At 37.6% G+C, this 27,007-nt stretch overlaps 1 protein-coding gene across 3 annotated transcripts in view; it reads right to left on the bottom strand.

Moving 5' to 3' along the window:
- Positions 1-27,007, bottom strand: part of LOC308042980 (putative oxidoreductase ZK1290.5) — a 49,212-nt gene that overhangs the window by 6,464 nt on the left and 15,741 nt on the right. For 2 of the 3 annotated variants that reach the window (XM_080348780.1, XM_080348779.1), the window contains exons 3-6: positions 19,614-19,715; positions 8,961-9,052; positions 2,999-3,181; positions 2,404-2,463 (exon numbers count right to left, since the gene is read on the bottom strand). In XM_080348780.1, coding sequence (XP_080204906.1) covers positions 2,404-2,463; positions 2,999-3,181; positions 8,961-9,052; positions 19,614-19,715 — 437 coding nt within the window. Of the gene's footprint in view, positions 1-724; positions 752-2,403; positions 2,464-2,998; positions 3,182-8,960; positions 9,053-19,613; positions 19,716-27,007 lie in introns of all 3 variants that reach the window. The other variant, XM_080348778.1, reaches the window with a different exon arrangement.

The following is a 27,007-nucleotide window of genomic DNA, read 5'->3' as shown; positions in this document are numbered from 1 at the left end:
TATTTTTCCTTCTGGAAATTCTTCTTATATTTTGTCATAGGCAAATATTCCATAAAGCTGACAGGCTCCACTAGGTCCTTTGCTCCTTTTGTGACTCATTTTTATTTGTAGACTCTGTTAAGATGGTTTTGTGGCACTCTGGCCCCAGCAAGGGTCCAAGACAATGAGAGCATCAAAGGTGTTTTTGCCAGCACTCTATACGGTCACTGCCAGAGGTATAGATATTCTTCCCCATGAGAGTGGTGAGGCACTGGGACAGGCTGCCCAGAGAAGCTGTGGATGACCCATCCTTGGATGTGAACAAGACCAGGTTTGATGGGGCTTTGAGCAGCCTGGTCTAGTGGAAGGTGTCTCTGTCCATGGCAGTAGGTTGGAACTAGATGATCTTTAAGGACCCTTCTAACCCAAACCATTCCATGATTCTATGATATGAATATCCGGACTGCAAGCACTCTGGAAACCTGAGCTCAATATTTCACTTATATCCAAATGTCCAGTTTAGATTGTTACAGTTCTTTTCTTCGGAACTTTAAACAAAAAGAATTAGTAGAAGGTATGAGGACATTCACAAAGGTAGCAAACCAAAGGCTGTATCTATCTTTTCTATGTGCACTTAGACAAAACACACATGGATCAGCTAGTACAGAAACAGATACAGTGCTGTAGTGCCTCATTACTAACTTGAACCTGAAAGCGGCCCCTGTTTTCACACACTGATTCTTACAGCAAATGACTTCTCCTGTGGCAAGACCTGCAACGTGAATAACAGTGTCAGTGTTTTCTTAGCAGGTGTCTTATTCAGACATTATGACTTCAGAACTGAAGTTGCTTTAAGTTGGTCTGTTGTCTTTGTCAGAGCTCCCCCATACTCAACAAAAAGATCCTGTGGAGCCTGAACTGCTGCCAAATGAGCTCCTCCCATCCTGCATTATCCAGCAATCACCGTCTGCTAGAATGACCCTTGTAGTCAAACCTCAGTGCTCAAGCTTTTGAAATCTAAACCAGGGACCAGTCACGGAACCAGAAAATTATATTACATTATATTATATTATATTATATTATATTATATTATATTATATTATATTATATTATATTATAGTATAGTATAGTATAGTATAGTATAGTATATTATTTATAATTTTATTTTAAGGGCTTAATGATGTCCATGCTTTCACCAGCCTGACTAGAGGTGGTAGAGACTCAGGCCAACACAGTAGTGTGGAGGAAAAAAATAAAATGAGAGATGTGATAACCAACATCAGATAACTGCGCCAGTTCTCCCCTCTTCCTCTCCATCCTAAGTGGTTTAATTTTTGCTGCAATGCATTCCCTCAGTTGTGGGGGGTGGCATGCAGTAAACTCTGTAAAAATAAAATTAATCTGGAATAAAATTAATCTGGATTTAAAATATCATTGGGGAAAATAAAATAAAATACCGAATAAGGAAAGATTTTTAACCTGGTTTTGTTGTCTGATCTTGTTCACCAAACAGCACCATGAACAGCTGTGCTTGTACCACAGTGTGCATGTCAGAATAAACAGTCAAGGCAGGAACTATTACACCTAAGCAGGCATAGCCACCAGGAGAAATCCTCATTACATGTACATTGATTTACACTGACACACACAGAGTGATTTAACTAGCAGACAGAAGTTTCCTATCTTCTTGTGAAGTTTCTTCCTGATTTGCTAAACAGTTCATATCCTATGATATTTTTGGAAGTAACAATAAGGTTGTTGTGGTTTCTCCTCCCCTCCCCCAAAGAAATTACACTTTCAGATTAGAGAAATTGAGGGGAAAATGAAGTAAGGAATTAAAAACACCAGGTATGAAAAGAAAATTTTAAAAGGGTGGGGAGAATCGTGCTGCCCATCCTCATTTGTTCCCTGCTTTTCTTTGTCCACCCCCTTCAAGCTGGGACTTTCTCTGCAAGTTGAGCAGAAGGAAGAAGGTGGGGAAGAGTCAGCTCTGGCAGGACAGTGATTTGTAGCTGGGATGTCCCCCAGAGAGTTTTACAGCTTTCACACAGGGTAACGCATAGCATACAAACTCCTTCCATTTGGCCTATGTGCCCATCACGAAAAGGACCTAACCAGAACCACATTAGAATGTTCTACAATCAGCCAAGTAATAAATGAAAATATTAATAAGAAAAATCAACTATGAAAGGTCTTTCTATGGATATCTTTTTTAAACACAGCGATTAGCTCTCCAGTTGATTTCTGACATTTGTGAATTACGGTTTTCTACTATATTGTAGTAATTTTATGGTAACATTATTGGCCAATTATAACTGAGTTGTCCCAGTATAAAACTGGTATAGGAAAATGGACAGGCAAACCGAAGCATTAAAAACAGTAATTCAGATGTTAGTCGGACTTGAGCGCATAACCAAATATTACCTTGCAGTTTTCCTGTATCCTTTCTGCTTTTGTGGACTTTGGAATTGTGACAATGCCATTCTGAAAAACATAATGCTTTTCATCATTACAATGTCCATAGTCTCAAAGAAAATAATCTCTCTTCAAAACATTTAAAGACATTCCTCATGTCTTCTGAGGTTTTAATTTCATTTTTTCAGGACAATGACATTTCTATATGCAGCTCTAAGTGCAGTCATATACACTGCACTAAATTCCAGCACAGATTATGTGGTTTATATCAACTTTATACACTATTTTACTGCTTAGTACTTCATGTTGAGCAACAGAAATGGAATGATGCCCCATACTGCTTGTAACATTTAGCTTGAAAATGCCTCTTTTATTGGTGGTTCTTTTTATACTCTACAATCAGACTATTTGCATATTTAAAATACTGCCGCGCTTTTTGTACTACATTCCAAATTTCCAGTACAGCAAAGTTAGTTCGTGAGATATCAACAAATGGAAGGCAGAAATACTTTCTGTATAAATTCTGGTGTGATGCACACAACCCAAACTATTTGCATTTTTGTCCTGAGAGAGAAGATGACTTTTTATTACCACCCTCCATTACCTGTATACTCCAGCGTATGCAAATTTGTGCTGGAGTTCTGCCATATTTCTTTGCCACCTGAATGATACTGGGATGGGTGAGTGCTTCCCCTTTGGCTAAAGGACAGTAGCCTTCAAAAACAATATCTCTGCTTCTGCAATAATCAACCAGCTCCTGAGGTCTTTGGAAAGGGTGGTATTCAACCTTAGATAAATAGAAAGAAACTTTTAGTAAAAACCTGGAGAGTACATTTAGTAGAAAACATCATTGATAAATGAAAATATTTTTTCTCTCTTGTTTTTAAAAGTACACCATGAGTGAAATCACTGCTTCTGGGAGACAGATGTAAGTTACCAGTTTTAGAAGACACATGAAGGATATTAATGCACAAGCATTTTGCCATTAATTGGCACAATAGTTTACTATGCATTTTAGGCTTCTCCCAGAAGTAAGGTGCATAGAGCAGTTGTCTGCCCTACCTGCAGTTGGACTTGCACTCTTGTTCTGCTCTGTGTTTGAGAAATACACACAAATGCATAGTAGAAGTCACCATCAGGTCATTTTGAGTGAGAGTGCCTTCTCTTCTCTAAACCTACTTCCTTTCCTGTTTCTTTGTGAATGATCTTTGAGCTGCACAGGGAAGGGGAGGTTTGCAAGAGACCAACCAGAACAATTTGCTTAGGATGAGGGCCTGACCTCGGAAGCAAAGCCTGTTGGCATGGATCGTGCAAGGAAAATCCTGTATTCTGTGTGTGATGTCACCGACAGCTAATGCAGGGAAGCATTGCCGCTGTGGAATGGCGTGTGAAGGAGACCCTTAGTAGGAAGGAAGATCACAAATTGCCAAGAATCAGTTAAAAGAGGAACAGTAACAAGCTGCAAAGACATAGTTTTTGGAAGGAAAAAGAAAACAGACATTACTGGAAATTAAGGGTCTCAGAAGAGCCACGTATTCTGGCATGTACCAAAAGAGAACCTCCGTGACATTCCTGACTATGTTATTATTTAAATGAGTATTTCACAGTTTATACATTGTAAGAAGCATACCTTCCTCTGCATTCAGATGAAAATGGATAGTGTTTTCTTTTATAAAATACATGTGATATATTTTTTGACTGGCCATCACCACTCTTCCAGTGATCTAACTTCTGTGCATTTTAAAGAAAAATATTCTTCTGAACAATTACCTCAACACATGGAATCTGGAAAATTTCTTCTGCCACAAAGAGGACAAATGAACATTTCCTGTTTCTCATCTTTAGTACATGTTGTCTTTGCAGACAACAATAGCCGGGAACAATAAGCTGGCAGCCGTTCAATATGCACTAAGAAAAAACTGTGCCCCTCGAAGGCTGGGCTGAGTCAGCCTAAAGCTGCTATGATCTAAATTACTAGGTGGACTCGGGAACAAGGTTCAAGCAGCAGACACATCCCTGTCTTCAACCTTTGATGTTTCTTGACCTTTGAGTAGTCTTTTTATTCCATGTTTATATGTGTAAGACCAGTGTTTAGGTCATACAGTTATTCATTTGTTTGCACCTGAGCTGACTAGAAAATATTCTCATTGTTTTTATACAAAATTGCGAGGAAAAAAAGAGCAAGCAGGGTGTATTACTCAATTATTACAATAGTAATAAGCCATTCTAACAGACATTCTTTACACTAAGTGCAACAAATAACGTAGCCCGGAAAATACTAAATAAAGAATGATGTGTTTAGGATCATATGCTGAGAAATCTGCAGTACTCTATGGCATCAGGTGACTTATTCAGTATTTATTACTAATATAACTGCAAGCAGAATTTACCTGCTGGTCTAGTAGGATTTCTAGGCAGTGCAGTTCCAGGTTACACCAGAAATATTTTAAGCAAGAACAGTGTGCTAAGATGTCACCTGCCTGCTTTACAAGCAGAATACACAGCAACAACTACTTCCCACCTGGGAAGATTATACTTCGTGCTTTTCACTGAATCAAGAGACTCCCAAATTTTGTGAAGAGAATTTTGGCACATGCAGTTCTGTGTTGGCAGCAGCAAGCATTTTTCTGCTTAAATATATTGCTAAAATAATCAAATGCATAAAATAAATAAAATAAGCACTTTTTAATTTATTTTTCTTGTGAAAACCTTGGAAGGTTCCAGCAGCACCTGAATACAAGAGACTAGCATCCTGAGCTAGAATAGGCAGAGGCTCAGTGGCCAGCACGTGCTTCCCCTCCAAATAACAATTCCTGCTTCCTGGCTTGCCCCACCCTTGCTATTTTAGTCACCAAACTCTTCTCAGGCGAGGGCTGTCCGTCATATGGTGGTAGATGAAGATCTTGATCTTTTCTGGCACTCTCCCCTTAGTGATTTGTGTGTAAAACCTGGCATTTGTCTAATAAAACAGTTTGAAGTTGACATTACAGAACTCATCACAGTTGCTGCTTGGTCAGTCACAGAGAACTCCAAGTAAGATGCTGGTTTTATGACAGTCATAGCACAATGGCGAGAAGTCGAGCCTAATAACAACCCTGACACACCGTCGTAGAAAACCACGCCTTGGATGATGGTATACGAAAGCTTCACTCTTTCCAGCCTGCTGTGGGTTCTCTTCACCTGCTGAGGTTTCCCTGCATCTGGACTTGAGCCACTTTCTTAGTGGGAATGCATAGTCTTAAAATTAGTTCTCTTTATAAAACTGAAATATAAGCTTAGAAATGTTTTCTCTATAGAGGAACAGTTCTGGGGAGTTTATGTACAAAAGGCTTGTTTACTAATGCCTTGAAATACTAAAATACATTTCTACCTTGTACAAATTTACATAGTAGAGCTCAGTATTAATGGCAATATTAACAACATCACTAAATCTCCCTGCAGTCATTACACAGTAATTCACACTTGTATAAAAGCAGATAAAGTAATGACGAGCTTTGCTATGTGGAATTCGGAGAGGAACAGTTTATATTTGGTTTCAGTGTATCACTTCATTAAATGAAACATATATTTTAATTAAATTATTTTAAAATCCAGTCTTACTACTGCCGAGTCAACTACAAACGCTGAAATACAAACCTGTAACTTCTAGGTTGTAGGTTTCATTCTACACAGTGCTAGAACAAAATATTTGTCATCATTTTACACAGTGTTTAACAGTATTTTTAATACTAGACTGTTACTTTAGAAGATGCTTACTTAGTACCAAATACCTGAAGAATCCTATATTCTTGAAAAGATAGGCCTTTCCAGCTTCTTTAAAAGCCATGATGATATTGTTTTTTCCAGGAACTAAGAAGAGAGGCAGGTCTTACAACTTGGTTTTTAGAACAGCAGCATTGCTTACTACTTGGTTTGCAAATGCTAATAAAGAACCTCTTTTCCCTTGCCTTCCTACTTCCTCCTTTTCACAGAAAAAAAAACCCCTTTCAATTTTAACATCATAGGAACTGTTGGAATCGTAACACCCCCCTAACTTCTTTATGCAAATTTAACACAGCAAAGAGGGAAGTGATTTTCCTTCACTTGTTTCTTAAATATTTAGTCTTTGTATACGATTATTATTTGCAAATGTTTTCTATTTAGAAATAAGTTCATTGAAAGAGTATGTTATTTTATGCATAAACATAGCAAAGATCTTTTGTATTATACATTCTAGACAGTGAAATAAGAATTGAGTATAGCACTTCCATTCCCAATTTAAATTTCGGAATTCATTAGTTATTTGATAATGCTGAAGTAATCTCACTGTCAGATTCAGCAACTCTCCAACACTAAGCAAGAAATAGAATAAATACTCTTTTGAGGATAACCTGAACTATAATTCTTAAGATTCCAGTAACTGTAAAAAAGTGTAAATTATAACAAAACTGTTCAAAGTGGAGGAGTCTGCAGTGGCTTTTTTGTTCTTAATTTGGAACAATGCTGTGCATGACCTTAACAAAGTGACTATGGGAATACAGCAGGGGCAGCCTCCATCCCCATTCCCAGTATCACTATCATCTCAACTTCTTGTCTCCTCTTTTTCAGCCACAGAAGGAGAGGCCATCAAGTAGTACCAAGAAACAACTTTTCTCCATTAACACTATTGACACAGTAAGACTGGTAACATTTTGACATTGTAGGTAAGAGGAAATTTCAAAACAAATCCAAGATTACATTTCTTTTTTCTTTGCAGTGATTTAGTAGGACACTGAAAGGCTATTCTCATTTAACAGACAGTGCCAACTTAGGCCAAATGCCAGTAAGACTTTGAAGATGTATATTTCTGAAAAGGAGACACAATTGAACCTTGGCAAACTCAACAATTCTTAGTCATCAAGCTGCTCATTTTAAGACATATTTCAATGGCTTATTTTGAATAATTGAATTTAAATATTTTATATGGTTTCATGTTAATTTAACATTACTCATAACTGCCCTTTAGTAACCTTTAGTCTAGTGTACAGCAAAAATCACACATATTCAGTTCTCACAGCCACATTCTGAGCAACCTTTCTGTGGCTGTTTATGACATTAAACCATAAAGAGCTGCCAGAAATCCTCCCCACCCGCACAGAGGAGAAAAGCACACGCCTGCACTCCAGCCATTCCCATTCCCAGCTCTGTGTTAGCACGAGCACACTCACTGGCAGGAGGAGGTAGGAACTGGAACATGAACTTCCAGCACCGCTGCGGGCAGAAAACTGCAGCAGGGGAAGAGTTGTCAGTGTCCCGGAAGCCTGCCGGTGCCTAAGGGCCATTTTTTATCTGCCTAGGTCAGCAAACCCATTTTCCCTGGGCTCTCATAGTACCTTCCTAAATGTGAAGTTTACTGACTGTAACGTGATCTTGAAATATGAATATGAAATAAAGGAAGAGCAAGGTAAACAGTACCCTTGCATGGATGTATAATCACCTGAGGCTTTCAGTGTCACTTAGAGGAATGACAGAGTATTTGAACACAGGCTTTCCAAAACCTTGTTCACTCTAGAGATGCTCAGTGTTCAGTGGGCCTTGAATTTTATTTCTAAACTGTTTTATCATCAAAAACTGGCACATGGACCATTTGTTTGTGCCTTAAAACCAGCCACAAACAAGTAGCCTGGGGGAAACTGGGGAAAATGCACCAGTACAGGTTAGGGCTTGACCTGCTAGAAAGCAGCACTGTACAGAAGGACCTGAGAGTCCTGGTCGACAACAGGTTGACCATGAGTCAGCAATGTGCCCTTGTGGCCAAGAAGGCCACCAGTATTCTGGGGTGCATTAGGAAAAGTGTGACCAGCAGGTTGAGAGAGGTTCTCTTCCCTGGTGAGGCCGCATCTGGAATACTGCATCCAGTTCTGGGCTCCCCAGAACAAGGAATTACTGGAAGGAGTCCAGTGGTGGGCTACGAAGATTATTAGGAAGCATCTTTCTTATAAGGAAAGACTGAGAGAGCTGGGTCTGTTCAGCCCGGAGAAGGCTGAGAGGGGATCTTATCAAGGTTTATAAATACCTCAAGGGTGGGTGTCAAGAGGATGCGACCAGACTCCTTTCAGTGGTGCCCAACGACACGATGAGGGGCAACAGGCACAGACCGAAGCACAGGAGGCTCCACCTCAATAGAGCAAGAAACTTCTTTACTTGAGGGTGGCAGAGCACTGGAACAGGCTGCCCAGAGAGGTTGTGGAGTCTCCTCCTCTGAAGACATTCAAAACCTGCCTGGACACATTCCTGTGTGATCTGCTCTGAGTGAACCTGCTTTAGTAGGTGGGTTGGACTAGATGATCTCCAGAGGTCCCTTCCAACCCCAACCATTCTGTGATTCTGGGAAAAGAAAGGAAGAAGGACTTCTTCCCCACCCTCACTTCAGGTCATCTTCCTGCATGGCTTTCACTATGTATATAGAAATGAAAGAGAATAAATTGTACGACTATGGCTAGTTTGGGTGTACTCTTTCAGGCATAGGGGTGGAAGGAAATTATTAACCAAAAAAAACCAAAGCAAAAACCCGAACCCAGATACTTTAAATATATTTATCCACTCACCTGATTGACATGTGGAGTAATCACACAGTCTTCCTTTAGTTGCTCAAGATGACTGATAAGAAAGTTGCTTACACCAATTGATCTACACAAACCTAATGAGCAATAGAACAAAAAAAAGTTTGGAGACAATGCTAAGTATTTGGGAGGATGATTTGAAAAAAATATCACTTTCAAGAGACAAAATGGTTGTATGCATCATTTCTGTATAGCAAAATACTGCAAGGAAACAGAAAAGCAGCACTGAAATCTAGTTTGACAATATTATCTGAAAGCATGGTTCTGTCACAGTCACACTAGGAAATAATTTTATAATCTAAACACACTGGAAACTCCCCAGTGTATAAAAACTCCAGGCTAAATTCTGGGAAAGGCTAATGTAGTATAAGCAAAGAACAATTGGACTCCACCAGAATGAAAAGAAGGAAATGGTGTTCTGAGCAGCCTGCCAAAACTAAAGAAAAGTGGAACATTTGCTGAAGACTAATAAGGTGTGAGCAATACAACACAAGGACAAGCAGCCCAAATGAACTATGTAGCACTGCTTATATTTCTATTAGGTCATTATGAGATGTTGGGTAAATACTCAGTATAAAAACTTTAACCAAGTGAGCAGTATCTAACAAGAACCAAGACGCTTAAAAACGCAGCCAGATTTCTCAGCTCCTGTTGACGTGCAAATAAAGTCAAATGGCAGAAGGGTGACAGGAAGGTTATTTTTTAAAATAAGCCTTACATGTGCATACATGTGTATAAATTAAGTGCTGACAGTCCTGAAATCAGATGTCTGTCTTCAATCCTCAGATACGATAAGGCATAACTCCCAACACTGGCCTGTCAGCCACACCTCAGCCCTGACTCATCTCTGATAGTTTGGTCCTTGTTCCCTGCTAAACACAGTTAACAGGGAAACCAACCGTGGTCAGGCCAGCGGTGGTCTCCACATGCTGAGTGTTCTTTTTTCTATACATGCAGACAAATATCTACAGGGGAAAAAAAAAAAAAAGGAATTAAGCCAAAAGTTATACTGTTATGTTTTCAGAAAAAAAGAAGTAATTGGGCAATTTCAGCCATCTGATGCCAAAAGAATAATTTCTGGACTGAAATTTCCATCATTCCACAGTGAGAATCGCCACTTCATTGAGGTCAGCAGGGAACTATAGGGACCTGCCTTGATTTGAAGCTGGAATATAGACACATAAAAAGCACTTATTAAATGCAACTGAGAAATGTGAATACATTAAAAGGAAGAATTTCACTTGAAGTGAAAGCTAATTAACGTGTTGGCGAAAAATGTACTAACCAAGTAGTTATTCCTAGAATATTTTATATATTAAACAAATAACTCACAAGTAGACTATAAATTGGAATATAAAAATATGAGCTATAAAATTACAAAGTATCTTGAATTTGCAGGTTAGATTTATCTGGAAAAAAACATATTAAATTTTTGTAGTTTCCTATGAAAATATGCAAGTGAAGTTACAGGTTTTGCTAATTATTTTAAGCAGATTGCTAAAGCCCTAAAAAAAAAAGGTTCGCATTAGAAGAGCCACCAACCATATAAATATAGGCAACCTGACTGCTATGTTTCTTTCACTTATTTTTGCAGTACAAGCAGATAAGCTGCACAGCAGCAAAACCTGTATACATGCTACCACTTTTTAATGTGGTTTCTTTTGTAAAATACAAAAAGAAGGAAAAAAATACATGAGGAACTAAAATGCTTGACAGCTTCCCCTTACAGAATTTATCAATGTTGAAGATGTATAATATAATTAGATTATAACCTGCACTACAGCGATTTGCATAATTGGTAGGTAATCTGCCAGAAGGAGCAAAACCCGAGCATTTGACTTCTACTGACAAACAGCCCTGAAGTGTCAACACTAATCAATCATTACGCCAAAGAAGTTAGAAAAACACTTGCAGTTTTAACACAATGGTGAACCAAAATATTATAGTCGAAAACAAAAACCATGCTGTTATTGCTCTTGAAGAATAAAGCTTTTATTTCAGGCCGAAATAAAACTCAATCACAGATATGAAAGATGAAAGGGCTTATGAAACTTGCCAGTTTCCACAGAAAGTTTCCTTTTTTCCCCCCTCCAAGATGTTTTGCTTCTAGAATACTTGTCATAGACTTTGAAGTCTGTTCCATAGTCTCACTGCGTTCACTGATACGAAGTTTTTAGTTAGATTTCTCATCAAGAAATTTCAGGTCAGTTATGTTTTGTCTTAAAAGTGATCTGAGTTGCTCCCACTAAAATCAGCGCTATAGCATTCCTGTGTTTAGCGTGTTGTTGCACATAGAAAACTAGACTCAAAATTGCCAAGAAAGTAAACATTTTCCCAGGCAACGGAGAAACAATAATTAGAATTTCAATGTTTTTGTGGAACCAGCATTTTCTTAAAACTTTTTTTTAAGGGAATACAATTAAAATATTTTCATTAAATCCACATATTTAGTTTTCGTAAAGTTAGAAGACTTTGTTTCAACCCCATTGTTTTGTTTTTAGTTACAGTCTAACACAAGAAAGTTTACGTGTTTTGACTTTTGTATTAAATTACAATATAAAATACAATAAATATGAAAACAATTGTACAGTCTGACTGTATTAAAAAACCTTATTTCAATGCATGGTGGAAACATGAATTCAAAACACTGGAATTTCCTGAAAAATAGAGAGTTTAAATTTCAACGAACAATCGATGAATTCTACTCTAGAGAACTGTGACCATCTGCTTGATGGAGTATTAACACAGTTGCTCTCCATTTTCCAAATCTGGGAAAGACTGCCTTAAAGCAGGAGATTATACAGAATTACTTCCACATTTACATCCGCGGGATTAATTCCTAAGAATGAAGAATTAGAAAATGATGGTTAAGAAAACGATGGTCTGGTTAACTCCAGGGCCTTATCCAACAGACCAACACTTGTGACTACGTATATCAAATAAGATCCATAAAATGATCACATCAGTTGCAGAAATAAAAAAAAATACACACTGAGAAACTTGCAGAAAAGGGTCCTGACTCATTGCCTTGAAACAACAGGGTGTGGGGGCCACATTTCTTTGTATTTCCTCTCTCCCGGAGCTCTGGCAGAGGTAGGTTCCCCAAAGTCTGTGCCATGAGTCTCAAAACCACCAGAATGCTCTTGAAAAAAAGTGGGGGGGGAAAACCCCAACGTTTATTTTCAATTTAAAACCTGTTTAGTGTGCTTTAAAATCCCATTTCATAAAATTTAAGCACAATTCATGTCTTAGCTGTTGTGACAGCAGGTGGTTTTGAAGTCTATACTTCTTTTTACCTTAACCAATTTAACTAGTCCTGAAGCTCAGGCCCTCCAAGGTAAAAGTTGCAGTGTGCTACCTGCAATCCCTCTAGAAAGCACACTTTTAAAATATACATTTGTACTGCCGTATTTATGAAGTTACAGAGCTTTGACTAGGGGAGAGAAAGCATCCTCCTTATCTGCTTGAGGAAATGGGTGGTTTGGCCCTTATGAAGCAGATTTTGAGAAAGTGCTGGGTGCAATAAACAAAGAGTCTGCAATTCCCCATTAGCTCCCAGAGGTTATTGAGGCTTTGTCCTGCTCCTTGCGACCCTGACTTCACAGGCTTGAAGGAAAATTTGGCAATGATGCTTCTTCTATGCATAGTAAAAATTGACTGACCACAATGGTGGAATGTAAATTTGCATCCAGCTTTGAGAGACTAGCATGAAACTCTGCAAGACACATTCGAAAATACATTGGCAAAGTAATGGTTGATCATAATGGGAAAAATCTCAGTACCTTTCTCTTCCACAAAAACAAACAAACATAAACTTGGCCTCTCCCACAGTGTACTACTCCTGGTTGCTGTGAAGCAATCCATCATGCTAATGGACTGGTTTGCAATATAGTTGTGTGTTAAGCTTAAAGCATTTTTTATGGCAACCTAGAAAATTATTGGTTTTTTTTCCTTCTACTTAGTAAAATACCAAATTGTACAAAGTTTCATGGGCACTGTTAGTCTTGCAACAAAAAAGCGTAAATATACTTTCTTGGCACCACAATATTGTTTTAGTACAATAGAGAGCCTTATCTTTCTCTAGCACTACTGTGGACTTTTACCAAACTTTTAAATACTCTCTGGAATATCAAATGTACAAAGTTCAGTTCAAAAAGGGTTTTTTAAATTACAGAACTGGATACTGGATTTGTGGAGCCCATTTTCCTCCCCCTCCCTGCTGTTCTCCATGAGTCAGAGCAAGGGAGAATTCCCACGTCCTGTGAACAGTGCCCATTCTGTTATATCTTCTATTCAGGCCACAGCAAATAAACACAAATGGATCCACTTTTCACAAGAGGTCAACTACAGTAACTGTATCTTTATTAAAGAAGGTTACACAGGTTGAAAAGGTCCACAGTCTCTGTGATATGCATGCTAAGAACTTCTCTGCGGGTAAATGGCATTACTTGCAGAAACCATACAAGATTTGATTTCAGCACAGCTCGCTAAATCAAAGCTGTAGGCTGAGTGTGCCCCGCATGCAGATTGCGAGCCAGAGCCTTGATAAATAAAGCAGATGGCTCTTAGACAGAACCAATAAGGAATTAACTTCTGAATCTATGCAATAACGCTTGTTCACATTTCACAGACTACAACACAGCCACCGAAAAGCTAAGTGTTCTGTCTAAGACACACAGAAGACTGTGGCAAAACTGAAAACAAAACAAAATCATGCTTCCTCCCCCAAAGGATTTATTTTTATCCTATTCATTACCACAGTATAATTGCTTATGCGCCTTAAAAATTACTTTCCTGCTTCTACAATGCCATGATTTATTACTCCTGCTACAAATCACCTGTGAACCATGACAAACTGTGAGGACAAGAGGAGAGGAGGCATGAGTAGAAGTCAAATGGTCAGCTTCTGTGAAAACTCATTATAAACATTCAGTTTACACAACTGCTAGGTGGTTAATTAGACAGCGTAATGCAGCAATACCCTGTTTCCCTGAAAATAAGCCCTACAATGATTTTTCAGGATTTTTGAGGATGCTCAAAATATAAGCCCTACTCAAAAAATAAGGCCTAGTTACAGTTCATAAAACAGTCAATTTAAATAGTGTCCAGGCAGCTCTACATGTAAAAAAGTAATAAGTTTTGGAGCAAAAATTAATATAAGACCCTATTGGGGAAACAGGGTACTAGCCTAATGAATTCTGTCTCTGACCCTGGCTGCTCACACTCACTACTTCAGTGCAAAAATGTCTTAGTTACATTGTCATACCTTTTTCTTGAATTGACGTTACAAATCAGATGAGATTAAAAATATTCCATCAAAAAGGCGGTTGTTTTCAAAACCGAAATTCCCTTGTACTCTTACAGATTTCCCCTTCTCTTATGCCAGTTTTAAACATGTAGAATCATACTGTGATACAGGTTTGAAAAAAGCTGAAAATACATTTTTATATCTAGAACATTCTGCAGCTGCTCACAGTTGGGCAATCAAAACTGCAAAAGCAACATGGTACACAGACTCAATCCCACTATACCTTACGTCAATATTGCCATCACATGCTATGTTGTGAAAATGCCATCAAAATTATCAGCAACTCAGCTAAGTACTTAAAGGCTATTAGAAAATGTACCCTTCAAACTAGCACTTGGAAAGTATTACAGAGACCACATAGTCAGATGCTAAATAGTTTATCCTTCCTGTTACTATAATGGCAGAGTCTCCTGAACTGCGATACCTTATAGATTTCTGTATCAGGGGCATAATGATTCCCAGCTGCTATGAGTGGGAACAACCTGACTGATGTCAATACTGATGGACAACAGGTAGGAATCTAGGGCTTAAATCCAACATATGTAAAACTGAAAAATTGTGCCTTTTCCCCAAACCAGGTACATTTTTTATTGAGATAAAAAGTTATTTTTGACAAGGACTTTACTTTGAAATGTATTTCAGCATTCCCTTCTTCCCAAGAGTTCTTGTGTTCACACTGGGACCACGAGGTACTTCTATGTGGGTATACAAATGTGTACATTTGCTTAAAGTAAGCTAAGGGAAAAGATTTATCAAAATTTTTGACAAAAAGGATTCACTTGCTAGTAAAAAAAGCACAAGCCATACACTGCAATAAATCATGAAACAAGGAAGTCTGAGGGCTTATTCTTCCACTTAGAATTACCCATGAAGTACTTAAAACTTAAGAAAAAAAGAGTAAAATATAACAAATGAGGATAGTCATGCAAGTTTAGATTTGTTCCCACTTTTATACTTGCACCAAAATGACATTCTATAGGAATTTCTTATTCTTAAATAAGATACTGCACATTATGAACACTTCTTTATGATCTTTAACATAAATATGTGTAGTATCTTTTTTTTTGCATACGTCTTTAATTGCTTTCTTATCTGATCAACAGGGTGTGGTGCAACCAACATCCTCACCAACTGCAACCACCTTCACCCATGAAAACACATCTCTGAACTGTGCTTCTGATAATAACAAGCCCATGAAACATCTTCATCTGTACGGAGAGAATACTATAGAAAATGTGAAAAAGATGTGTTACTAGAAAAATTAGTTACTTGCTTTTACTTATCAGAACTTTAGTGCAACTTACACGCATTCACAAAGGACTTTTGCCAAAAAAAACGTTGAGACAAACATTTTGTGGAGCTGTAACAAATGTTTGTGAATTATTCAACACTTGACAATATAAGCATAGATTTAAAGTAACTTTCAGTAGAATAAAAGCAGAATGTGTCATTTAGGAAAGGATGTACAAGAAATTTGTGCCCAGTGCACAAAAACTGTATTTGGTTTACTGAACCCTCACTCTTAAGAACTGACAGAAAATGGAGGAAGAAAATATGATGATTGAAGTGGTCTATGCACAAAGATAAGGACAAGAATATTGTTAAGGTTGATTAGGTTCTTCTCTCACTTGGAATTCAGCAAAACATAACTTTTTCTAAGAACACAGTGACACCGTTTCAATTACTGAGATAAACAATTTCTGTTACTTTATGGGAGTCTCTTCAAATCATATGTGAAGACTATTAAAGTATTTATTTTGAAGAGCATTTATCTATCTTTAGTCTCATCATATTTTAACACATTAAGGAATCTCTGATGCAAGTAAAAATATTTTATGTAAGCATAAGCTGCATTGCTTACACTAAAAAGATAAGCAAAGAATTTAACTCTCAGTGAAATGGCACTGAGTCCCAGTGGGATCTCAATCCAGAACAACCGCCACATTACTACTCTTGCCAGCTTCAAGCAAAAGCTGGCTGCAGGCCTTCATTCTTCCCAGCATTTTAGATGGAGGGACAAGTAATCATGTGCATGTGTGTATGAAAAGCTTGCTGAGATTTTGGACTAGCCGCAATGCCAAAATCAAGGTCATTAAAGACACTGCATATGGAAAGGGTCATTTTGCTAGGAACAGACCAAGTACCAGTGAACACATATAATGACTATCCATGATGTCAAAGCAGTCTGCCACATTGCTTTCATCTGCCAGCTGACAAATGCCTCTACAAGAATGTTGCAGCTGTCAAGGGAATATTTGACTCAATGTATGTATCTTGGAATGGGTTCTGTAGGCAGTCTGGCCCCTGTCCTGAGGTATTGGAGAGGATAATTCCACAAAATCACAATGTATGAGACCACAAAACTTCAAACCATAGCCTTGATATTACAAGAATCCTAGTTGATTTCAGCTGTTGCAACAGAAAGAACCAGTTATTATACACAAATGTCTCACTGACCAACACTAAGAATTTTCTCTCTTTTCCCTCAGCACTGTTTATCTCATAACTCTTTAAAGGAAAACTTGTATGCAGGCTGTTGAACAAAGACACGTCTAGAATTCTCTGCCTCTCGGCACTGCAGTACTGAAAGAGACTTCTTTACTCCGTCGCCAACCTTAAGACAGATGCACATCCAGCAATGGAGACACCCGGTTCCTGTGAAAGAGCTCCAATCAAACTGGAGCAGATTAACAAATCACAGAACAAACCAAAAAGCTACGTTACCAGGCATAACAGCATTGAAAGAAACTACTTCTTGATACTGTAAGGTTGCTTCCGTTAGTAGGAATCAGTTTAACACTAAGGTCTTTCCCACTCTGAATAGCTACCAGCTTGGTCTATCAGAAGACATCCAGCATGTTTAAATAGGAATTTTTAGTGCAGGTAGTGCCTTTAGCCCATACTGTAAGGTACACACTACAATTCTGAAAACAGTAAAGAAAATAATAATTATCCTCCCCCATTTATTTGTTCCTAATTCTCAATGTAAAGAAGCTGCAGTGACTGACAGTGGAAACTGCTGCAGTTCCTCAGGAGCTTTCCCATAACAAACACCTTGTGATCACTTGGGCTGACTACCAAAACCAGGTGCAGAATTCTGATCCCTGAGCTATCATAAGAGACGGCACAATTCCCTCTGGAAGCAAGGCTGGGCCTAAATGCATGCAAATTCCAGTGCATGCTGACCTGGACAGTGGCATAGACCCAGAACCTCTGATGTCTCCTCCGTTAGCTGGGTGAGAAGATATTTCAGGCCAGAAGCCCTGCAAGTTGTGCTGCTGCAGCCTCATCCATGTCTCAGCTGCTAAGTGCTGGTTGAAACTCTCTTTGTAGATGTGACCAAAAAAAAAAAATCTCTCAAAGCTCTGAGTGTAGAGGCAGTTGGGATTTTTCTTGCACCAACTTGTGACCAATCTAAAACTTAACATAATCTTTAAAAAATCTGCTTTCAAGAGTTTTAGTCTTGGGTCCTAACAGTTTATTCACCCTCCTCTTAGGGTAATCAGTAATAACAGTTAAAAATACTATTAATAATTCACATTATTTTAAAATGTTGCTTGCCCCAGGTAAGTGGGATTTTGCAGAATAAATATTAACTTGGATTTTCGTTGAAGTTGAAAGAATGAGAATTTTTGCACTCAAACGAACTGTGAATACAGAGACGTGAATAAAGAAAATCTTGTTAACTTCAGCCAGACCAAAGACTTAGGTCAATACTAGGATCTTGTAACCATCTCATAAGTCTCTTACAGACAGATGTGCATTATCAGTCCCATAACACAAACCTTTTTTTTTTTTTTCCCTACAGAGAACAGTGTTTATTGTCCCTGTACTTTCAGATACTCTTCAGTGTGGACACAGCTAATTGCTAAAACCACTAGCAAGTTGAATAATTTCAGTATTTCCTTTGTGAATTGACTGCTGAAGCATACCACTCATTTAAATGGTCAGTCCTTAAATGGGAAGCTTTTAATTTCTACTGGTTTTTTTTCCAGAATAAACATCTCTTAAAAAAAAGGATTGCAAACAGAAGTCAGTATCTACCTCAACCAATGTCAAGTTCAGAGAAGACAAAGAACTCACCTGTTTAGTCTAGAACTTATAATTTTTTCCCTCCATAAATGAAGATTTCCCCCCTCCACCACCTTGAGTAAGGATTTTGACTAAATCCTATATTCAGTTCATTCCAAGGCTAACATGTTGCTCACATAACACATAGAAAGTCAAATGCATGCAGTAAAGATATGCAGCAAGTGTTTAATCTTCAGTAGAAAGTCTAGTGGTTAACCATGCAAACAAATTATTTAACATTTTCCTCGGATATCATTGCATTTCTGTGTCCAGAGTGGTTAACATTTGCATGTCATTTCAGTAACACACAGTTATGGTCAGGACATCCAGAGTCTGTATCTCCTAAAGCAAAACTGGGGAGGTTAATGTTCTAAGGCACTTCATTCAACCAGACTAATAATTTTTCCTTCCCCTGCAGATGATCTAACTCAAGTAATTTAGACAACCAGAGCTGGAAAACTTACACTCAGCTAAATAAATAATGAGTCTATAGAATGCTTATATTCAGAAAAAGACTGAAGGTAGCAACAGGCAAACTGACCAAACTGTTGAAGAAATGCAATTGCAGGAAAAATAAATACAGTGGTTCACATTGCCCAAGAACTGCATGACAGGATGGTTTCTTGTAACACTATTCCTAATAATACTTCGCGGTGCACCGAAAATCAAACTGACAGTTACCAGAGCTTGAGAGAATAGCTCCCTTCTTTGAATTATTTTTTGACAGTTAGTACCAAAGATTCTGCAGTTGAGTGTTTGTTCCTCATCTAGCCAGTCCGTTTTGTTGACCTTTTCTAAAACACAAATGGATCTAGAAAGTACCACAGTATATTGTGGTACTTTAAAATATAAAATTCAAAAATTAGAAAATGGCATCACACAATTAAAAATAATCTAAAGGAAGTAAAACTTAGCATGATGTATACTTAGAACAGAGGAGGTTACTACAAAGATGTTCTATAATGGCATATACATTTCAACGTAATTTGTAGATTTCCTCAAGAAAGTATGCACACTTCTCCCAGGAAGAATTTGGCAACATATTCTTTGCAAGCAACACAAAGCTCTCTTATTTAACTTACCAAAATGCTAATGCTGCAGTTTCCAAAGAGATTCACATAACCCACACACACAAATCCCACTGAAATATGAGCATCCAGTTCAAATTAAGTTTTTGAACATCTCTGCCTATGAATTCCCCAAATCCCATAATGCACTATAAATCTTCCTGCCAATATAGGTTTTCATGATTATATCACCTTTCTCATAGAGCTCCTCCATCGCTCCCCAGGTTTCAGCACGGACCTCTCGATTGCTTTTACCAGGAACATGTGCGTCAGGCCAGTGTATTAAATAAAGATCTACAAAAGAAGCAGAACCAGATTACTCATTAAAGTGTCCCCAAAATATATCTATGTATCAAACCACGTGAAACAGCATTTTCCCTCCATAATGGCCCCTAACATATTATCATTGAAACAGCTACAATTACTACTCTGTGACCTTTACAGTACACATCCATTTAGTTTTAGTAAATAAAGTCTACAACATTTCATTGACAACTAAAGGTAGCAGAAGTTGCATATGTGCCACAGGTTTAGGTCACCGTAACCAGAATTTCATGGGGACATATGCACCTAATAAACTCTCAACATACACCAAGCTCCATCAAAATCAAGGTCACTGGAATGAAGGCTGGACTACTGCTCAAGTGCTACAAGTCTTAGAGTTTATGGAAGATAAATATGTCTAGTGGTTCTATAGATATTTTATACAACTTCTGCAGTGGGTCTGGGTTTTTTACCTTTCCAAAGAATACTTCCATTTATGAATTTCTGTTGGAAATTACACCACATTATTTCACGTAGGTTTTTTTTTCTAAAATTTTGTGGCAGCATTTGTGATTTTTAAAAGATTATTATTTTAAGGGAACAAAATGATGCTTCATTAAGTTTTATGGAATGTTTGCACAATTTCAAACACAATTAACATTTACTGCTGATGAAATGACGCAAGGAGCTATTGAAACTGGCTATCTCAGGACAGCATTTTTGGTGTTGTCTCCGTGCAAGAAAAGACTACCCTTCTACTGCAAAAGGAAGCATTTCCAACAGAAGTTAAAAATGAGAAATTTACATGTATTGGACTCAGAGTTCCAAATCAGATTACCTAACTTTCAAAAATGATAGGATCTATAACTCCTTTATAAGTTTGTAGACACTGCTAGACATTCTAAAGGAGAAACTTAGGAGGTACTTCGAAAACCACTACACTTCTACTTAAATTCTAACCGCAGATTAAACAGGTAACTGCAGGCATCCCAGTCAAAGAGGTGTGGGTCTTTGCCGCATACCTTAGTCAGACACAAAACAGGAAAAGGAAATAAATACATGACTGAGATGTGCATTATTGTCTCTGTGCTTTATAATGCTCCTTTTTTGGCCATTCAAATATAGAGTTAAAACCAAAAAACTTTGCAATGAGCAGCATTTTTTGTTCTTTGAATGCATCACACCATTCATTTATAGCTCCTCTTTGTGAAAACACAGATCTTTGCCAGAATTTTTTAATTTATATTTATTTACATTTAAGAACTGCACTAATGATTACTATAGCACAGTGCTAGTATATTAGCTTTCCAACTCCATAAATACAAATTCAACCTCAATTTAAGAGGAAAAGGTAATGTGAAATTTACTAGAATACACCAGTTCCCATTTGCGTGCAGCACTGCAACACTGTTAAAGAGAGTATTTTGCTTGGACTAAGAATCTAATTAGAACAGTACAGAATTTTGTACAGTAAGATATGTAACAGATGTACTGAGGAAAAAAATTATTTTGGGTGTATCACAAAAATCATCATCTAAATTTGCACTTTCTGATACCAATAACCCATTAGACTTTTAAACATAATTGCTCAGACAAGCAAATATCACTCATATATAATGATTTGCAGCATTTGGATTTATGTCACATTTAAAGAGAAAGTTGCTCATTCTTTGGCCTTATATACATAAAATCCACTCCCAATTTTGAAATAAGTATTTAAAAAAGCAGTCTTGTCACTGATCTCTGAATAATATTTATCTAATCGCTCTGAAAAAAAGTTATATTTATTAAGAATAAACACCAATACATAGTATTGGATTAAATACCAGTTCCTGTGACACTTAAGTGAGAAGAGCTGTTTAACTATGCAGAAACAGGTCCTATGGCATCAACAAAAAATAATCAGTAACTTCAGCAGAATTTTACCAAAAGCTACTTTACCAAAAGCCTAAATATTCAGTCAGATATCACAGTTTGCAAATGTTCACAGGAATAGCTACGTCATGGATTTCCACACACAAAGACGCTTTGTACTCAGCCCAAGAAATCGAAGCGCTCTTAGAAGAATGACTTCTAACAGATTTGATGACTAAAAGATCTCTGGCCTTGGATATTTACAAAAGCAGAACATCACCCTTCCCTGTATTAGTGTCTGAAACTTCTTCAATGCAAACATGATTGCCTGTTGGTCCTTTATTTTAGAAAGGTGATATTATCAGGTATGTGATGTCCATATCATCCTATTATGTTTATTTTAATTACAGATTTTTGTTGAAATAAAAATTACTTCAGAGTCAGAAATATACGCATTTAGGGCTAGAAAGCATCTAGTGGATCACAAAGTGCAGTCCTCCTGACTGCAAGAAGTGCTCGTGGAAGCTGTGTGGCAAAGGTACCATATATCAGAGGCAAGCAGCAGAACGGTTCTTCTGCCAGTCATGCACAAACCACCCCGGCACAGCAAGAAGCAGAGGGAATCCAATGTACCCTGCAATGAGCTGAGGGACTGAAGGCATGGACTCTCAGTGCAGATAAAACAAGAGACCCTTTATTTTGGCAAGGCACTTACATTTATAGTTAGTATCTGTTGTACACGCGTTTTAACTTTCTGGTTTAATTGGCTTATGGCAGCTGTCCACGTGCTCAAAGTTATCTTACGATTCGTCTACTTAATCTTTCACACGCTCTGGCAGTTTGGCTAACACATTGTAAATATCTTTTCTTGTACAAAAACATTCTGGTTTCTCATTCTATGTTGGTCAAGGTCGTTCCAGTAACTCAAGATGAATGTAATATACGACACAATGAGCAATGGAGATGCCACTCTATTTAGATAAAATAAGCACAGCTCATTTTAAGTTAGAGCCTGCTCACTTCTACTACATCTGTTAGAAAACTTGTTGCCACAATACTTGTAGGCCAATAAAGACAACAAGCACCTCACAAACCAAGGTCTATGATTTCCTCTTTGTGAACACATTCACACTTACGCCCATACAATCTCTTGCTTGAAATATTTCCCCTCCTGTGGGTTACAAGAACACACACACTCGTTTTCATTTTGGAGGCAAGAAATTAGTTTTAAATTATTTATCAAAATAGCTTATGGTTCTAGCAATCAAGTGACATGCAATTTTACCACTGGAGGATTTACAAACAGGGCACATTTGTATCTGTTGAGAAGAATGGGGTTGTGCCTTGTAGCATGGGACAGATTAATCACTACTTTGATATGTCTTACAACCATATTTTTGTTTTAAATAATCTTAGAAGAAAAAAACCCCAAGGATTCACAGTATCAGGATGCATTTGACAAAGGAGGAAAGAAAATCCCAAACATTCACAATCGAACTTGGTATTTACCAGCTTTTTAAGGCAACCTTTACAGACCATCAAGCTGCAGTGGTACAGCAGTGAGGCCTGAAATTCAAATGTCAAAATGCAGTGCTACAGGAAAACTAACATTAACACATGAACTGTGTTCCCACAGACATTTAAAATAGAGTTGCTTATTACTTCTCAGTGGTTGCAGCACCTACAATCACCACAGTTGTCTTAGCTTTAAAGTACAGGGACATTTTACACATTTAAAAGCCAACAGCATGTTGTCATGGGAATAAAAGTTAGCAATTCTATTCAAATTCCTAATACAATATTTAAAAAAAAAAAAGGTCAAAATTCACTAAAGCAAATATAGCTTTGAAGAACAAGCCCTCGTCCATATCAAACCTGAAAGCAAAAGTATATTTTTCAGTGATTTGCATAGTTATCTTAATGAAGGATTGTATTTTCCCTGCTTTTCTCAACTGCCACTACACTTAGTATGTACATGATGTATTTTTCTCTCCCGCTTAATCTCTTTTTTAAAATGTTTTTTACTCTGTTGGAGTGAGGATCAATGTGAAGCAACCTCCAAAGTGTTCTGAATTAACACGCAGTCTGAACTGGGTGTATTATCATAATTCATGTGATTCATTTGTGACACTGAATATGCTGATAGAACATTTGTCCAGCTCCAGGTGGGAATTTGTGATAGGTTAGATTTCCCTGAATGTGACAGACTGAAAGCAGTCAAAAGGAAAATAAAATTGTTCATGACTTCAGTAACCCACAAATCACATTTGAGAAGAACTTACTTTGGAGGTTTGATCCAAATCCAAAGGAATGTATTCTGCTACTGCCAAACCTGCAAGATTTGCTGCCATTTCATATTGGTTTTCTGTGACTGCTGGTTCAGGACCACATTTAGAAAATGCAAGCAGCAGAATATCTGTTACAACCACTGCCCACAAATAATACAAATTTCCAGCTTCTCATGGATATATAATCTACTGAATAAAAATTCTGGAACACTGCTATCTTAATACCAGTTGCCCAAAAAGTGTTTATCGAAAAGGCTTCATAATAGTATTTTACATGGAACATTTTTTCTCTCAAAAAGCTGCAACTGCTTTCAACAGTTTGTTTCAACAGCTGCCATCTATATACTGCTAATGCACAGATTTATCAATTCCTGTTAGATTACTTCCCAAGTCTCCTATTCAGTCTGCGTGGACAGACTGTATAACCCATAAGGATCCTCAAGAAAATTAACAGGACCCTCCTTAGAACAAAGAGCTCAGCTGCACATTTTGCTGCCAGGGCTCCTACAGCTTTTTCTTTTTGCAGTCTTCTGAATGGCTAAGTTCCTTCCAACATAAAGGTCTAACTTCACAGAGAGATTATTTAGGATTTTTCAGTTTTTCTATATGAACCACATATCTTTATGGAAATGCTGTGAACCCACATATTTGTTTAATGTCATATAATGAAACCAGGAAATTCTGATTCAGGTACATTTCATGTAACTTTATTTCACATTCCTATTTCACAGAAAAACTGCCAGCTTTAACACATGCTTGTAACTGAAGAATTTACTTTTCTAAATAAGCTTGGACACAAATTGGCCTGTTATTACCAGATCTTTTCTCCTCATGGGTTTCATGTCGTCTCTATGGTATAGGCTGGCCAGCAGAAAAGGGACACAAAATGCAGATATGAAGGAAAACAGAGCTAGGATATCTAAGCTTAGTTCTACAAGCTTATAACCATATTCCCGAATTTCTGCATTGCAGTTACTTTTGCTAGACTTGTGATAAGCTTCAATTTCCAACAAAAAGTTCTTACTCTATGCATTTTTGAAACATTTGAAAAGTTCATATTTCAAGATATTGCCACTTTTTACTTGAAAATCCTTCCAATAGAACCTTCCAGCTGAGTATTTTCAGACAGGAGGTCCAGGACTCCCTAAAGCATGATGCTTTCTCTGAGCCCCATGAAACAGACCACGTATTGTACCTCTTCTACAGGCCTACTTCACCAGCATATATAGCACTAAATATAGAACTCACCTTTAACTCTTTCACACGAGTGCAGATCCTACTGTGTTTAACAAAAATGGTCTGCAGAGCTAATTCAACAGAGACTAAGCTCAAGCAGCCAAAACCATTACTCCACTTGCCATCCCATCCTTCTTGCGGCACTCATCATCCTCACAGACAGGTCAGGGAATTGCATGTGAAGTATCTCCTAAGCCATCACAACTTACAGATCATCAAGCTAAAGCAAGCGGAAGCCAGCACTGATTTAGGTCACTATGTCAGACCAAGTGATGGTTCAGGAAGAGCTGTATACATTTTTTGGACATCTCCACATCAGTGGAAAAAAGGTGAGGAAGGAGGGAAGATGGGTAAGTGTATTAAAAAACATAAAAGGGAAAAATCTAGTCTGGAAGCAAATTGCACAGACAGTTGTAATAGTCCTTCATTTGTCTTACTAATATGAGCAAAAGTAGCCTCAGAGCTGAATATATCTGACAAACTGAAGTTCTTTCGGTTTATGCCAATCCAAGGATTCACCTGCATAGTGACAGTATTTGTGCACTTCTGGCTTGCAGGTATTTTTTCCCTTGTTTCATGTATTTCTGCTTAGCAGCAACATGAAACTGAGTGAATATGTAAACTGTGTGAGCACCTACTTTATCAGTATACTACCTGAGAAAATAAAACCAAAGTACAATACTAAAAAGAATCACTGAAAATGTTTTCCTGGAAGTGAGCCAAGTTTTCCTCTCATCAACATTCAGCACCAGTGTTACAGGAAGCACAAAAAGCAGAGAGGAGAAAACATGTTATTTCTTAATTTAGAGAAGAAAGTCAGGGTTTGAAACTTTGCTTATGAAAGTCTACTTGCAGTGACCTATATTTGCATGGGACAGACAAAGAGATTTTCATTCATTTTGGATTATTCTGTACCTGGGCAGGATGTTAAGGGACACATTTCCAGAAAGAATGGAGCCAAAGATGTGCATACAAATATCTCAGTCTTTAACAGATACCGGTTTGGGGTTTTTTTGCCTTCATCTTACAAAGTACCTAAGCTAAAAAAGCCAGTGAATACATCACACAGCTGCCATTAATATTATACACCATTAGTTCTGTGAAATCTGTACTTCACAAAATCTGTTCACTGCCTCATTATTCATTGGTAACAGGGGGACAGAGTGAGGAAAGAGAAGCAAATTGAGGTTTGTCAGGACACTGACAGATAATGTCTGACAGTTAAGTCAACTATTGCTTATCAACGTAAACACTATCACCACTAGTGTCATTACTTTAGATAATTATTTTAAATGCATCTTCCTCCACATTCTCTTTATTTTCATTGTTCCAGCTAGGGCAGAAGAAGCAAAAGCATTTTAAAAATACCATGTTTATTTTTATCAGGTACCTCCTCTCCTATGACCTGTTGCAAATAATTAATTGGCATTGTTATTGCAGCTCTTTGCCTGTCTAATAAAGGTGTAACAATATCACATCTTTTACTACCAGAAGTTTATGATCAGAGCAAGTTTGAAAGTGCGTAAGTCTAATTCAGTGTTAGTTAAATTTTGTCTTCTAAAGTTTCGTAGCTACTTCTAACATTTTCCACAAGATATATTGCATCAGACAGACCAAACCAAAGGCAATTATTCAGGATTTTAAAGAGTTACTAGACCTACAAAATGAGTTTTAGAAAGGACCAAAGAAGAAATTAGGCATTTTTGTCACTCTGTTACCAATGAATTATTCCAAGGTTTATGAAGCCTTGTTTCATGTGTTTTTAGTAAAATACATACAACTCATGTGATAGTTCCTCAAATCAACTTAACAAGGAACTCTACCTTGATCTGTTTTAAAACATTCACAATGAAGAAAAATTCTGTGCTCTCAGTTATATCATGTGAACTTCCTAGAGAACAAACAGAACGAGAAATCTGCAAATGTATAAATAAAGGCAGTATT

This window comes from Nesoenas mayeri, assembly GCF_963082525.1.
Source record: "Nesoenas mayeri genome assembly, chromosome: 8".
NCBI classification, from domain to species: Eukaryota; Metazoa; Chordata; class Aves; order Columbiformes; family Columbidae; genus Nesoenas; species Nesoenas mayeri.
This window is presented reverse-complemented; position numbering and strand designations above follow the sequence as displayed.